At 44.5% G+C, this 16,519-nt stretch overlaps 2 protein-coding genes across 2 annotated transcripts; both read left to right on the forward strand.

Annotated features, from left to right (window-relative positions):
* Positions 1-4,877: 4,877 nt before the first annotated feature.
* On the forward strand, positions 4,878-5,810 carry LOC126393472 (olfactory receptor 52L1-like). The gene has a single exon (XM_050049658.1). It carries the CDS (start codon positions 4,878-4,880, stop codon positions 5,808-5,810), a length of 933 nt encoding a protein of 310 aa, XP_049905615.1.
* Positions 5,811-14,981: 9,171 nt separating this feature from the next.
* On the forward strand, positions 14,982-15,967 carry LOC126393473 (olfactory receptor 5AC2-like). Its single transcript, XM_050049660.1, has 2 exons — positions 14,982-15,433; positions 15,487-15,967. The coding sequence occupies exons 1-2, from the start codon at positions 14,982-14,984 to the stop codon at positions 15,965-15,967; spliced, it is 933 nt and encodes a 310-aa protein (XP_049905617.1).
* Positions 15,968-16,519: the final 552 nt, after the last annotated feature.

Genomic DNA, 16,519 nt, shown 5'->3' on the forward strand with positions numbered 1-16,519 from the left:
CCAAAGCACCTCGCTGTCGTCACAGCCCTGGATTGTAGTTGCAGCAGCTGCTTTGCTTTGTTAGGGAACACTCTTGCAGGTATGGCGGTTGCCGTGCGGCAGTGAAAAGGCCCAACACCTTATCAGGGGCCAGATTTTGCCCACAAGCTGTAAGCTAAGGGGCCCGTCCCAATACCCCCCCTTTGCACGTTCCCATGAGGGTTAGGGGTGTCCCAATTCTTTTTTGCGTGTAGGGGTAGGGGGCATAACGAGGGGTAGTGGGTATGAAACTAGCCCTTCGGAGCGAGGGATTTCAGGTGCTGACTTGCCAGCGATGGGTGGACGTCGCCATGGCTACCACCACCGAGCAAGAGACGGGGAAAAAAGTTCATATATGTACGTATAATTTCGCAAATAAACATGGAACTTTTGTAAAAACTTTTTCGAATAACTGTATTTGTGTAGAGAACGATATCACAATTTTTTATTGCTATTCACGATGTCTAGATTGGAGTTGATAGAAAGCTAGCCAGCTAGCTAACGTTACCGTCATCGTTGCTTGTTAGCTAGCTAGCTAGCTCGCACTATCTGGTGTCTGTCATCTGTCCTGTTCTGCAAAATTGTCGGACTTTTCACATTACGATAACACGCCAGCTAGTATAACTATGCTGCCTCGTAATGTTAGCTTGTTAGCTAGCTAGCAGAAGTACCCTGCCGTACATATCATTTCGTCGTCTGTCATTCATCAAATGAAGCATGATGAATATAGCAAACGCGATTGGTAGGATGAACTCAACTGGAGACTCCATTGTAGATGCCGGTTGGAAATGTGGATGGCTCACGGCTTCCTGTTTAAAATAGTTACGTATGCGTGAACGTAACTGACGCGGTGACATAGTGAGTGGTGTCCCAATTCCTAGGGAAAGATTTCAACCCCTACCCCTCGTTGCTTCATTCCGAGGGCCAAGGGGTAGTGGGCAAGGGCTAGGGGTAGGGCCAAGGGCTAAGGGGTAGTGGACAAGGGGGGGTATTGGGATTGGGCCAAGTATCACTAGACTATGGCAACTATCAGACAGTCCTAAGTTTTAAACAGGGAACCCAAAAAGAGATTAAGCTTTTAAACTACACAAGTTTCTAATTATTATTCTAATGACGGACCCTGGGCCACCACTGCTTGCAGCTTGATTGCTTGACCTGATGTATCTATTGTATGTAAGTGTTTGTACATTTTAGAAAAAGGACACTGTCCACTACAGATTTAGCAGCTGTGTCAAAGATACAAAGGTACATGTGACATCTTTTGTTGACATTCTGGTGGAGAAAAATCAATCCTATAGTTTGAGACGAGAAACAGCTCCACAATTTTAAAGCTGAAATAATGGAGGATTCAGTCTGGGTTGCTTTGAATCATTGCAGCTCTGCGATGCTGAATTTGTTGTAGCGCCGGTTGGCCAGTTTAGAGGGAAAAATAAAGCAATTGAGCCATTTTGACGAACAGTTGGAGCTTATTCTGCTGCTCTAGTATTACATGAGTAAAGACCTACTTTTTCCAACACTGTGTTTGGTGTTTGCTTAGAGGAGCCTCCCATGAGGTCAACAGACATTAGCTGCTGGGTCATACAGTAATTAGCTGTGTGAAGTGTGGCCGTAGCCAGTCCTGCTCCCTGAGGCCTGTTTACAACCATAGACGTGGCACACTGGGGAGGTCACAGTAGAGGACCTAATGACTCTCATTACAGTGAGCTTACATCACCTCTGGGCTTGTGTGTGTGTGTGTGTGTGTGTGTGTGTGTGTGTGTGTGTGTGTGTGTGTGTGTGTGTGTGTGTGTGTGGCCCAGTGCTGTTGAAACTACTGTAAATTTACTGTATCCAAATAAGTTTTAAAGTGGGTTAATTACATCACTTATGTTTCATCATAGTGACAGAAAAATAGAAGGCCGTAACACACAGGCAAGATCCCTGCCAAGTTGCCACTGTTTGAGACCAAAGAATAACAAAACCGATTGTTTATTAGCGAGTCATCACTGTTTGTAGTTGGGATAGTGCAACAAAAAGTGGTTGTTTTTACCAACACATCACTGCTTTATCTGCTGGGATTGTTCCTGAAAAGCGGTTGTTTTTACTGAGACATCGCCTGCAGGGATTTGCCATATAAAGTGTTTTGTTTAAGCCATAACATGATCTTTTCCTACCGATAACCCAGTGTTTTTTGTGGCTTATCCTGACGTTAATCACAGCATGGTTGGAACATAAAGAAATGTTTCACTGTACCTGCTTCAAATAAACAGAGATCAATTCCAAAGGGTTCTTTGTTTCACCGCATCATCACTAACCATCACAGCTCAAAAGTTTTCACTGTCCATTAAGTGTAATTGTTCTTTTTGTACGCTTTTGTACAGTCATGGTCCACCTCCTGGTCCCCCAGCAGGATAATGCATTGGAACAAAATAATCAAAGCTGTTCACTTAACCTGTCAGTGGTGTTAATGTTTTGGCTGATGGGTTTATAATATCATTGATCCATTCATCCATTTTCGTAACCGCTTTTCCTGTTAAGGTGCTGACACACCAAACCGACATCAAAGAACTAGCGGCGACGAAAGCCAACTGTTTCGTCATCTACGTCGCCTCACATCGCCCTGTGTCAGTTGCATTTGAACACACTACAAAGACTACATCCAATGGCCAAGTAGCACGTACGTTCTGCGCCTGCGTGAGAGAGAGTGGAGTGAGTGGTACATCCTGTCAGCCGAGGAGTTTCCTATCTGTACAGCCGAGCACCACAGCACCTCCACAGACTATTACATCCAGACGCTCCCGGTGTTTCCTCCGCAGGCTCCACTTCACTCAGCTGCCCGACAAACCCGCTGCTTCTTCCCACTTTAACCTGAATAACAAACCATGGCTCGGTGCTCCAGTTCGATCCAAACGGAGAGCCGGGGCTAGCTGGGAAGCTAGCGGAGGCTAACTGGCTGTGCTTCCCTCCCGTCATGCTGCGGCTATTCAGGTTAAAGTGGGAAGAAGCAGCGGGTCTGTTGGGCAGCTGAGTGAAGTGGAGCCTGAGGAGGAAGCACCGGTTAGCCCCGGTTTCACTACAGGCAGAATCACTCGCTACAGGGGTGAGGAAATAAAACCTGAACAGCCAATCAGAGTGATATCTCTGACCGACAAGCTCCGCCGCCGATTGAACATGTTCAATCGGCCGAAAAGCCGCCGACGCCGAAGTGCCGACGGTGCGGGACACACCGCAAAAACTAGGGCGACAAATGCTCACTGACTTTGACCAACGGCCAACCTTAGGATTGGTGTGTCAGGGCCTTTAGGGATCGCAGGGATGCTTGAGCCTATCCCAGCTGACATTGGGCGAGAGGCAGGGTACACCCTGGACAGGTCACCAGACTATCACAGGGCTGACACATAAGCCCTTTTTAGATAGGAATTGTGCAAATTTGCCCAATCAGTCTTCTTTCAGCATTGGCAGTATAAAAACAAAATCGGGGAGTGCAGCAAAATGCCGCCTACCTAATTTTGTTTATACAGAATGTGCCTTTTTCGGGGCAATGGGGGGCGTGAGCAAGTAACAAAGCATGTAGCTCAGCGTGTGACGCAAACAGTGACGTGGGAGGGAAGCCACGGCTAGTCAGTCCTTCGCCGATTCTCTCCTAAGTCGGCCCGTTCTTCACCGTTCCCGTCATCTGACGGTTAATGGCCTCTTTGTTTACGAGGGCAAGGAGGGTGCGCAATTCCTTGTCTCCCCAGTTGCTCATCTTTACAGTGTCTGTCAGGTTTGTGTTTCCCTCTTGCTAGTAGCTGCTTGCTAATTCCTGCTATCAGCTGTTTACTGTTTATCCACCAGCAGTGGGTCACATGTGCGGCATCATCAACAGCTCCTCCCACAAGTTTTCAACAGCTCCTCCCATTGCGGAAGGCCGCCTCGGTCTGTTTAAACTAAAAGGGTTCTGCCAATATGACTACCCTATGAGGCGGAAAATTGGGCACCTCGGATCAACTCGCCAATCCGGCTCTGTGTGTCTAAACACTCGCAGCTTGCCGGCAAAACGGCCCAACATTCACAGAAAATCTGGCAGTGTGAAAGGGGCTAGAGACAGACAACCATTCACGCTCACAATCACACCTACGGACAATTTAGAGTCACCAATTAACCTGCATGTCTTTGGACTGTGGGAGGAAGCTGGAGTACCTGGAGAAAACCCACACTGACACTGGGAGAACATGCAAACTCCTCACAGAGGGGTTCCTTCACCCCAGGTTCGAACCAAGACCCCTCCTGCTGTGAGGCATCAGTGTTAACCACTAAACTTGCTTTGTGGTACAAGCCTCAGGTCAAAGTTTGCCGACTACTCATCTTTACACGTCACATTTCCCTCCAAATAAATGCTTTTAAAACAAAGTAAAACTGTGACTGTCCATCTCAGTCCTATCAATGACTAAAACCACAAGGGGACGTTGAATGAAGCTTGTTACAGCAAGGCAGAATAAATAAGGTGAGGCAATAAGTATACATATTCCATCTAAACACTGAGCTGCATCTTAATTAAGCCCTCAGCGTGCTTGATGTGTGTGTGTGTGTGTGTGTGTGTGTGTGTGTGTGTAGCTGCTGAAAGTTGAGTATTAAGTTTAGCAATTGTGTCTGTTTGTCACAGTAGGGAGCGGAGGAGTATATCAAACACATGTATTGTAGCTTTTTGAGGTTTTATATCGTTAATGCTTTTAAATACAGGTTTTTATGGGATGTTTTAGGCTTGAACAACCTCTTCCAAAACTGGGTTTTAATATAACTGGGGGTTTTCCCAGTAATTTTTACATTCGCATTGATTTAAATGCATTTTTCTAAATCTGCAGTCAAAGAAAAAACATTTTTGTCTTATTACTGAAGTCATGACAAACTCAACAGAGATTGTGTCCTTTGTGTTGACTATGTACATTAACATAGGGAAGTTTAAGCACCTGTATTTCATCCTGGCAATGCTGTTATACATATCCGTCATTTTTGCTAACACTTGTCTTATTGTTGTTATTTACGTGGACAGAAACCTGCATGAGCCCATGTATCTATTCCTGTGCTGTTTGTTTGTAAATGAAATCTGGGGCAGCACGTCTTTGCTGCCCTGCTTGATGGTACATATCTTGTCAGACACTCATGAAATTTCTGCCTTTTACTGCTTTATTCAAATATTTAACATTCATTCATACGCAGCTATTGAATTTGGGACGTTGACAATAATGGCATATGACAGATACGTATGTATTTGCAAGCCTTTACATTACAACGTCCTGATGACAATTGGAAAAGTACAAATTGGCATCCTTGTTATTTGGATGATTTCTTTTTTAGAGGTTGGAGTTTTGTTGTCTTTCACTATTCGTCTAAAGTTTTGTGGGACTGTTATCCAGAAAATATCTTGTGATAACCATCTCGTCGTTGAACTGTCTTGTTCACCGGACAGAACGATGTCGTATCTGCATGATGTTGTTTTTGGCCTTCTTTTTACTGTTGCAGTTCCTCTCAGTTATATTTCATACACGTATGTTAGGATCTTTGCTGTGTGTTTAAAGGCATCCAAACAGACCAAAATGAAAGCCTTTGATACGTGCTTGCCACATTTATTTTCACTCATGAGCTTTGTCTTTGCTGGTTTTTACAACCTGATCAGTCAAAGATTTGACATGACGTTTGTTCCACATGAGCTGCGTGTTATTTTGACGATGTACGGACCGATCGTTCAGCCTCTTCTAAATCCAATGATATACGGTCTGAAGCTGTCAAAGATTAGGCACGCTTTCAATGTGGTTTTTAAATTAAAACAGTAAAAACACTGTGACTTTAACATTCAGTATTTAATTTAATTTGATTTTCCTTGTTTTTATTGTCTTATCGTAACTATTCTGATTATCTGCTTTTATTAAAAACACTTAGTTCCTTAATAATGGCAACATATAAATATACATCATGTGAATTTTGTTTCTTCGACATATTTAGACTATTTAGAGAACCAAGACACATGATCACATCACTTCAGTTTCAGCCTCTTTACACGGGCTCCCAGTATGATGTAGAACAGATTTTCAGATTATACTGATTACTTTGAAGGCTCTTCATGGTCTCTCTCTAAGCTATATCTCCAACCTCTTGGTACCGTACACGCCAGGACGTACTTTGTGGTCCTCAGGCAGGAGATGTCTTTTGTCTGTTCCAGAGGCCCGGCTGAAAACTAAAGGGGACAGAGTGTTTGCTGTCAGGGCCCTGTGGCTCTGGAACAGTCTGCTGACTGAGTCAGTGATCTCTTCTATGTCCCTTCTTAAAACATACTTTTATCAAAGAGCCTTTCCTGATTTTACTTAAGTTTTAAGTTAATTTAAACTGTCTTTTATTGCCTCAGTATTTATACACCAAAGTGTTTTTATCAGTTGTTGTTTTCATGTCTTGTCTGTCTTAATTATTGACATGCAAAACACTTTATAACTCTGTTTTGAAAAGCGCTTTATAAGAAGATTATTATCATTATTGTCACATATAGCTTGTTCTTAAAGATCCCATACAGACATGTTTGAAGACATAAAAATACTTACTTGAATAATGATAATATAATTAATAAGACTTAATTTCTGTATTTAAATTATCAAAAATAATTTAAAATGGCATCTCTGCCTTTGCCCTCATTACATAATCCAGATTCTATTAATTGTGTAAATATATTTTCTATTCAAAAGTTTAACTGCTAAATAAAAGATGTCTCCCACTTCTACTGAAAAATCGATTCTCATTGTGTGTGTGTTTTGGAGGTTTCACATAGTGTTGTTTTTGGCGGCCTGTTTTAATTTTAGTTTTAGTCTAGTCTTTGTGTCAAACTGTCATTTTAGTTTTTATTAGTTTTAGTCACGTTCATACTCTTTTTTGTCTAGTCAAGTTTCAGTCAACTAAAAGTCTGAGCATTTTAGTCTTATCTTAGTCAGAATAATCCATGACTATTTTCGTCTCATTTTAGTCGATAGTTTAGTTTTTATTAGTTTAATAATACACCAATGATGACATATTTATGAATGCAGACATAGATTTTTCCCAATAAAGAACTGAAAATGTTACACAATGTCCCTTTAAAGAGGCAAGAGATAGGATTCGTTTTTTTTTAAGTTTGGCGCCACCTAGCGTCAGTGGTGTTGCATCGCACTGTCGCAACGACCAAATTGACCGTGGGGATCAGAGATAATCAATAATATGACTCTATTAGACTCTCTAAATTAAATAAAATGTAGGCTGTAAAGCCACCAGTATACCTCTATGTATATGTAGAATGAGAAGGTGTGTGGACATGCTACTAAATAAATGAGTAAAGAGACCGAGCAACAATTATCAGATTTATCTGAAGAAGAAACAAATAGTAATGCAAATAACTATACCAGAATGCACAGTACCAGTACAAACAACTCACAGTAAATTATACCAATATGTACAGTATCAGTACAAACAACAGTAGACACAGTGGAATTATACCAATATGCACATGTAAACAGTCCCCATTCTAGAATAAACGGTACCGCATGGAAACGATGCGGCCGGTTGGAGCTCAAATTGAATGGGAAACAAAGTTTAGTGTTCACTTAGCTGGGCGTAACTTAGCTGGGCGATGTCCATGGATAGCTGCCTCACGAGGATGTCAGCCGACCAACACTCGCTACCTGGTCCCTGGTTGCCGCGATTTGCGATGCTAGCCAGCTAGGAATTAACTAGCAGCCAGTACAGTACAGTTCTCTTTCGTCTAGCTAACATTTAATAATAATAATAATAATAATAATGATGATAATAATATATTTTATTTGGAGGCGCCTCTCAAGTCACCCAAGGTCACCTTTCAGAGCATAGAAGATAAAAGACATCATTAAAACAAAACATCAACATTAAAAACAAGTGTAGTGCACAGTGTCCAGTTAGAGTGAGTATGCCAGTTTGAACAGGTGGGTTTTGAGTTGGTATTTTAATGATGTGATGGAGTCTGACTGTCTTATGTTTGGGGGGAGGGAGTTCCAGAGTCTGGGTGCCGAGCAGCTGAAGGCTCGGGCACCCATGGTACTGAGGCGTGAGGTGGGGATGGTGAGGAGTTCAGCAGAGGTTGAGCGGAGTGTGTGGGAGGGGGTGTATTCCTGAAGGAGGTCACAGAGGTAAGTCGGGGCTAGATTGTGGAGAGCTTTGTAGGTGAGGAGAAGGTTTTTGTAGTTGATGCAGTATTGTACAGGGAGCCAGTGAAGTTGGATGAGAACAGGGGTGATGTGGTCAGATGATTTGGTGCAGGTGATGATCTGGGCGGCCGAGTTCTGAATGATTTGCAGTCTGTTGATGAGTTTGGTGGGGAGGCCGGAGTAGTCGATGTGGGATGTGACAAATGAGTGAACCAGGATTTTGGTGCTGGATTGGGACAGTGATGGGCGGAGTCTGGAGATGTTGCGGAGGTGGAAGAATGCAGTCCAGGTGATGTTTTGAATATGAGGTGCAAATGAGACGGTGCTGTCCAGAATGGCACAGAGGCTCTTGACTTGGGAGGAGAAGGGTACAGGGAATCCGTTGATGATGATGGGTGGAGCTGGGGTGTGTTGTGACTTGGTGAGGGTGGATTTGGAGCCGATGAGCAGGGCCTTGGTTTTATTGCCGTTTAGCTTCAGGAAGTTCCTGCTCATCCAGCTCCGGATGTCTTCAAGACAGGTGGTGAGGGAGGTGGGAGGGATGACAGTGGTGGGTTTGGAGGAGATGTAGACCTGTGTGTCGTCGGCGTAGCAGTGAAAATGGACCCCATGGTGACGGAGGATTGTGCCCAGGGGGAGGAGGTAGATGATGAAGAGAAGTGGGCCCAAGACTGACCCCTGGGGGACAGCCAGTGAAACACCCTGACACCCAGACTTGTGGTTCCTTAATTGCACAAATTGTTGACGGTCGGTGAGGTATGATGTGAACCAGGAGAGTGCAACACCAGTGATCCCAATGCCAGCCAGGCGGTCCAGGAGTAGTGGGTGGGAGATGGTGTCGAATGCTGCGCTGAGGTCCAGGAGGATGAGAATGATGAATTGTCCGGAGTCGGCTGCACGGAGGAGGTCGTTGGTGATTTTGACCAGGGCTGTTTCAGTGCTGTGTTTTGGACATAAACCAGATTGGAAGGGTTCGTGGAGGTTGTTTTTGTCGAGGTGGGACTGTAGTTGTGCTGCAACCACCCTTTCAAGTGTTTTGGAGATGGACACCAGTGGTGAGGGAGGCTGTCAGGGTGAAGAAGGAGGCCTTTCGGGTCTGGCTGGCCCGGGGGTCTCCTGAAGCAGCAGACAGGTACCGGTTGGCCTGAAGGGCTGCAGCTGTAGTGGTCGCTGAAGCAAAAACCCAGGTGTGGGAGGAATTCGGGGAGGCTATGGAGAAGGACTTTTGGTTGGCCTCAAGGAAGTTCTGGCAGACCATTAACCGACTCAGGAAGGGAAAGCAGGGCTTGTCTCAGGCTATGCTCAGCAGAGAGGGAGAACTGCTGACCCGAACTGGGGACATTGTCAGGCGGTGGAAGAAGCACTTTGAGAACCTTCTGAACCCGGCCATCACGTCCACTGAGAACGAGGCAGAGCCTGAAGACTCAGGGGACCTCTCACCCATATCCCTGGCAGAGGTCGCTGAGGTAGTAAAAAAGCTCCCCAGTGGCAAGGCGCCGGGCGTGGATGAGATTCGCCCTGAGATGCTGAAGGCTCTGGGCACGGTGGGGCTGTCTTGGCTGACACGCCTGTTCAGTGTCGCGTGGAGGTCGGGTACGGTGCCTGCAGAGTGGCAGACCGGGGTGGTGGTCCCCATCTTCAAAAAAGGGGACTGGAAGGTGTGCTCCAACTATCTGGGTATCACACTGCTCAGCCTACCAGGTAAAGTTTATTCCATGGTGCTGAAAAGGAGGCTCCGACCGATTGTCGAACCTCAGTCTACATGTGCTTTGTGGACCTGGAGAAGGCTTACGACCGCGTCCCTCGGGGGGTCTTGTGGGGGGTACTGCGGGAGAATGGGGTTCCAGGCTCGCTGCTACGAGCCATTCGGTCCCTGTATGACTAAAGTGAGAGCTGTGTCCACATACTCGGTGTGAAGTCGACCACGTTCTCGGTGGGTGTTGGCCTCCGCCAAGGTTGTCCCTTGTCACCAATGCTGTTTGTGATCTTCATGGACAGGATCTCAAGGCGCAGCTGGGGGGAGGAAGGGGTCCGGTTTGGGGACCTCAGAATTGCATCCCTGCTTTTTGGAGATGATGTGGTTCTGTTGGCTTCATCACACCGTGACCTCCAGCATGCACTGGAGTGATTTGCAGCCGAGTGTGAAGCAGTTGGGATGAGAGTCAGTACCTCCAAGTCTGAGGCCATGGTCCTCCGTCAGAAACCGGTGGTTTGCCCTGTCCGGGTTGGGGGAGAGTTACTGCCTCAAGCGAGGGAGTTCAAGTATCTTGGAGTCTTGTTCACGAGTGAGGGTAGAATGGAGCGTGAGATGGATCGTCAGGTCGGTGCGGCTTCTGCAGTGATGCGGGCGCTGCGCCGGTCCATCTATGTCCCAACCCTCACCTATGGTCATGAACTCTGGGTAGTGACCAAAAGAATGAGATCGCGGATACAAGCGGCGGAAATGAGTTTCCTCAGTGGGGTGGCTGGGCTCAGCCTTAGAGATAGGGTGAGGAGCTCGGACATCCGGAGGGAGCTCGGAGTAGAGCCGCTGCTTCTTCGTGTCAAAAGGGGTCAGTTGAGGTGGCTCGGGCATCTGATCAGGATGCTTCCTGGGCGCCTCCCGCTGGAGGTGTTCTGGGCACGTCCCACTAGTAGGAGGCCCCGGAGCAGACCTAGAACACGCTGGAGGGATTACATATCTCGTCTGGCCTGGGAACGCCTTGGGATCCCCCAGGAGGAGCTGGAAAGTGTTGCTGGGGAGAGGGATGTCTGGGGTGCTTTGCTTGGCCTGCTGCCCCCGTGACCCAGCCCCGGATAAGCGGATGAAAATAGATGGATGGATGGATGGATGGAGGGCGTTCTTGTAGTGGTGAAGGTGGGCGGTGTTACTTACTGATCCATAAGAAAGAAAGCTAGCTGGACATTGGTTTTGAAGCCTCTTTAGTCACGAAGCTCCCTCCATCTCTTGAACGTCTGACTGAGGTCTACTCTTGTTTTTCCTCTTCTTTTATCACTCTCCTTTTTGCTCTTCTTTGCCTCCTCAGAAAGAGGAGCTTGTTTTCTTTTGCTAGGCCGTTTTTCACTTGTCTCCACTTGTCCGTCTGCCATTGTGCTCGTGGCTCAACTATCTCATGCCCAACTCCTCATAAGGACTCGCTCCAGTCCCTGATTGGCTGACCGACCAATTTCGCAATACATGACGCGTTTCCTGCCGTAAAGCAGATTTTTTCCGCGAAATTTCGGCACCGGTGGCAGAAGCTTATTGCAAAGCCACTAAGTAACCTATGTAAACGCTGATAATCTGATTTTACTGTGGCCACTACCCTGTGCAACCCACATTATTTTCATATTGATATATTTAGGAAAAAGATGCTATCTGTTGCTTCTTTAAAGCAACACAATGGAGTTTTTGAGCCCTCAAAATATATATCCAAGATCCTTGTGATGGTACATCAACTCACAACAGGTTGGATGACACCTCTGTCATTGCTTGAGAGCATCTGTTTCACTTGCACTGGCACTATGCAGTTTCGGGGTTCGGGTAGGAACCCAGACACAAAAAAGGATGACAAAATGTGGCTGCTTTACGGCATACATCATATCCCCCTCCTCGTCATATCCCCCTCCTCTATTCAGAGTAGCCAAACCGAGGTGAACGAAGTTAGACGTGGTTGTCATGGCTGATGCGACAAAGAAAAGAAAGAAGGTGAAAGTGTTGTCTGAGGAGACAAAGAAAACAGGAGACCGATAAAACAAGAGCTCGAACAAGGATTAATATTGGCCCGGCTTTCACACGCTGGCGAGAGCTGAAAGAGGAGGAGGGATGCCCGACCAATGATGACCTGGCGCTGTTACTGCTGTTACCCTCTACTGAAGAGACTCACTGTCTGCAGGTTGGCTGCCTCAGGTACATTTAAAGATAAAGTGTTAGCCTACATACATACAGCTTTCATTTTAGTTTGTCTTTAACTGAATGCTGTTAGCACCACGAGCGCGATGCGCTTGTGTTGACTGTGATCGTAAAATATAGCTGTGAATGAGAGACTGCGGACAGAGCAGATTGAAATATGGCTTTCTACATGCTGATCACATGTATTGATAAAGTATTGGCTTGGCTGGCAGAGGTTTTATTGCACTTACTCACAGTAACAAGCTTCAAGTCATCTTGAAGTTATATTCCCTTCATCTGCACCGCGGCCTCTCTGCTGTTGTCTGACTTCACTCTGTTGAGTTTGTGTGTGTGTGTGTGTGTGTGTGTGTGTGCGCGCGCTATGAGGAGGAGGTCAGCCCTGAAAATGAATAAATAAATAAAGCAATCGGCCTAATCATGTATACAAAATGCTATAAGGCTACTTTACCTGTTCTGAAGACATGATGATCGTGCATTATGTCCAGCATAATAATAATATATTTTATTATTATTATTATTACACGGCCAGCTGAATTTCCTGATGCTGTAATAATGATAATAAAATGTATTATTATCATTATTATTACACGGCCAGCTTCAGGAAATTCACTGGTATTGTTGGCTTGTCAACAAATGCATGCACAGAAAGATTTTTGCGACAGTTGTAACAGATAATACCGTTTTTGTCTGTAGGGGGACCTTGTGAGGTAAAATGCGCAATCCTCCATTGTGTTGCTTTAAGCCATAACATGATCTTTTCCTAACAATAACCCAGTGTTTTTTGTGGCTTAATCTGACCACATATTAATCACGGCATGGTGGAACATAAAGAAACGTTTCAATGTGCCTGCTTCATAATAACTTATCCGTGGTTTGAAGACATGAACAATGCCAACAATAATTCTGGTGACTGGGTTGAAAAACATACATGCCAACACAGCTCAGTAGTTTTCACTTTCCATTAAGTGCAAAGGAAACACTTTGCACATCTATTAAAAAAAGACAGGTGCGTTGGAGAGAGAAGACCAAAAAGTTGCAAAAGGACTCCTGCACACTGTCTAACTTGCAATATATAATTTATTTGCGACGTTTTGGTACTGAACCTTCATCAGGCAAAACCAGTGTGCGGGAGTCCTTTCCATTAAGTGTAACTGTTCTTTTTGTACGCTTTTGTACAGTTATGGTTACAGACTGTCTCCACCTCCTGGCCCCCCCAGCAGGATAATGCACCATGCCACAAACATCGCTCAGGAATGGCCCAAGGAATGTGACAAAGACCTCAAAGTGTCAACCTGGCCTCCAAATTCCTCAGATCCCAATCTGACTGAGCATCTGTGGCACGTGCCATTAACCCACCTCACAACCCACTGAACTAAATGGATCTGCCGCCAACGCACTGGTGCCAGAAACCGCAGGACACTCCCAGAGATCCTGTGTCCATGCCTCGACAGGTCAGAGCCAAGTCCCATCTAAGGAGGCCCCACCTTGGATTAGGGGTACATCTGGGGTACCGGCACATCACAAGAATCCTTGAGCAGATTGGGACCTGGGAAATTTAGAAGCCAGGTCGACATCTTGAGCTTTTTGTCACGCTCCACTGGCCATTTCTAAACCGTTTTTGTAGCGTGGCATGCTGCTTTTTTTCTGCTGGGGGGCCACTGCCACTGGGGAGTACTGTTGCCATGAGGGGGGGTACTTGGTCTGCAACGGTGTTTGAGTGGGTGGAACATATCAGGTGGTATCCACATGAATGAACCAAGAACCAAAGGTTTCCCAGCAGAACAATGCATTGGAACAAAATAATCAAAGTTGTTCACTTCACCTGTCAGTGGTTTTAATGTTTTGGCTGATCGGTGTATATTATTACTAATCATGTAGTGAAAATCTGATGTCGCACCAGCCCTATTGTGAATGCAGTCGTAGCTGGATTGGTGAACTCAAAGTTAACAGGACCAGTTAAGTTTTTGATTCTGATTATTTAGGATGACAAATGTTCAGTGAAGCCAGGTAACCCAAAGACTTTCTTTCATTTTCCGTAACCGCTTATCCTAATAGGGATCGTGGGGGGGCTGGAGCCTATCCCAGCTGACACTGGGTGAGAGGCAGGGTTCACTCTGGACAGGTCACCAGACTATCACAGGGCTGACACATAGAGACAGACAACCATTCACACTCACATTCACACCTACGGACAATTTAGAGTCACCAATTAACTTTCATGTCTTTGGACTGTGGGAGGAAGCTGGAGTACCTGGAGAAAACCCACACTGACACTGGGAGAACATGCAAACTCCGCAAAGAGGGGTTCCTTCACCCCGGGGTTCGAGCCTCCCACCCCAGGTTCGAACCAGTTAGTTAAACTTGCTTCATGGTACAAGCCTCAGGTCAAAGTTTGCCGACTACTCATCTTTACACGTCACGTTTTCCCCCCAAATAAATGCTTTTAAAACAAAGTAAAACTGTGACTGTCCATCTCAGTCCTATCAGTGACTAAAACCACAAGGGGACGTTGAATGAAGCTTGTTACAGCAAGGCAGATTAAATACGGTGAGGCAATAAGTATACATCTAAACACTGAGCTGCATCTTAATTAAGCCCTCATGCTTGATGTGTGTGTGTGTGTGTGTGTGTGTGTAGCTGCTGAAAGTTGAGTATAAAGCAATTGTGTCTGTTTGTCACAGTAGGGAGCGGAGGAGTATATCAAACACATGTATTGTAGCTTTTTGAGGGTTTATATCGTTAATGCTTTTAAATACAGGTTTTTATGGGATGTTTTAGGCTTGAACAACCTCTTCCAAAACTGGGTTTTAATATAACTGGGGGTTTCCCAGTAATTTTTACATTCGCATTGATTTAAATGCATTTTTCTAAATTTGCAGTCAAAGAAAAAACATTTTTGTCTTATTACTGAAGTCATGACAAACTCAACAGAGATTGTGTCCTTTGTGTTGACTATGTACACTAACATAGGGAAGTTTAAGCACCTGTATTTCATCCTGGCAATGCTGTTATACATATCCGTCATTTTTGCTAACACTTGTCTTATTGTTGTTATTTACGTGGACAGAAACCTGCATGAGCCCATGTATCTATTCCTGTGCTGTTTGTTTGTAAATGAAATCTGGGGCAGCACGTCTTTGCTGCCCTGCTTGATGGTACATATCTTGTCAGACACTCATGAAATTTCTGCCTTTTACTGCTTTATTCAAATATTTAACATTCATTCATATGTAGCTATTGAATTTGGGACGCTGACAATAATGGCATATGACAGATATGAATGTATTTGCAAGCCTTTAAATTACAACGTCCTGATGACAATTAGAAAAGTACAAATTGGCATCCTTGTTATTTGGATGATTTCTTTTTTAATTTTTTAATTTAATTTAATTTTTTAATTTTAATTTTAATTTAATTTAATTTAGAGGTTGGAGTTTTGTTGTCTTTCACTATTCATCTAAAGTTTTGTGGGACTGTTATCCACAAAATATCTTGTGATAACCATCTCGTCATTGAACTGTCTTGTTCACCGGACAGAACGATGTCGTATCTGCATGATGTTGTTTTTGGCCTTCTTTTTACTGTTGCATTTCCTCTCAGTTATATTTCATACACGTATGTTAGGATCTTTGCTGTGTGTTTAAAGGCGTCCAAACAGACCAAAATGAAAGCCTTTGATACGTGCTCGCCACATTTCTTTTCACTCATGAGCTTTGTCTTTGCTTGTTTTTACAACCTGATCAGTCAAAGATTTGACATGACGTTTGTTCCACATGAGCTGCGTGTTATTTTATCGATGTACGGACTGATCGTTCAGCCTCTTCTAAATCCAATGATATACGGTCTGAAGCTGTCAAAGATTAGGCACGCTTTCAATGTGGTTTTTAAATTAAAACAGTAAAAACACTGTGACTTTAACATTCAGTGAGGGTATATTTTATGTTCTTATCTTGCTGTTTTAATTCAATTTAATGTGATTTTCCTTGTTTTCACTTCTGTAAGCTGCATATTGGACCAGCATTGCCTTTAAAAATGAATTGTGATGTCACAAAATCCTGCTCAGGTGCAGGTATTAAATGGAAATTTAAGCTAAACACAGAGAAACTTTAATGACTTGAAGGTTCAGCTTTATCTCAGTGCACTTTGTATAGATATTTATGTCGTTGTACCTTTTAATTTTTAGAAAATTATTAATATTTAATGTATCCTTTACACTATGGGTGGTTCCCAACTGGTCCAGCCACAGGGTCCAGATTTCTCCTTAGTCATTACTTCAAGGTCCACACAGTTTAATATATTCAGCGTCATACTTGCATTTGGCCATGTCGTTGTCTAATCTGGCTAGTTTGCTGTCTCTGTTGAGTAACTGTCAGTTATTCACTCAATCTACAGCAGAAAAACTGCACCCCAAAGTAAAAGCACTGTGCCTTAAATTCACATAATGGCTCTCTTT

The sequence above is a fragment of the Epinephelus moara genome, chromosome 7, assembly GCF_006386435.1.
Source record: "Epinephelus moara isolate mb chromosome 7, YSFRI_EMoa_1.0, whole genome shotgun sequence".
Lineage (NCBI taxonomy): Eukaryota > Metazoa > Chordata > Actinopteri > Perciformes > Serranidae > Epinephelus > Epinephelus moara.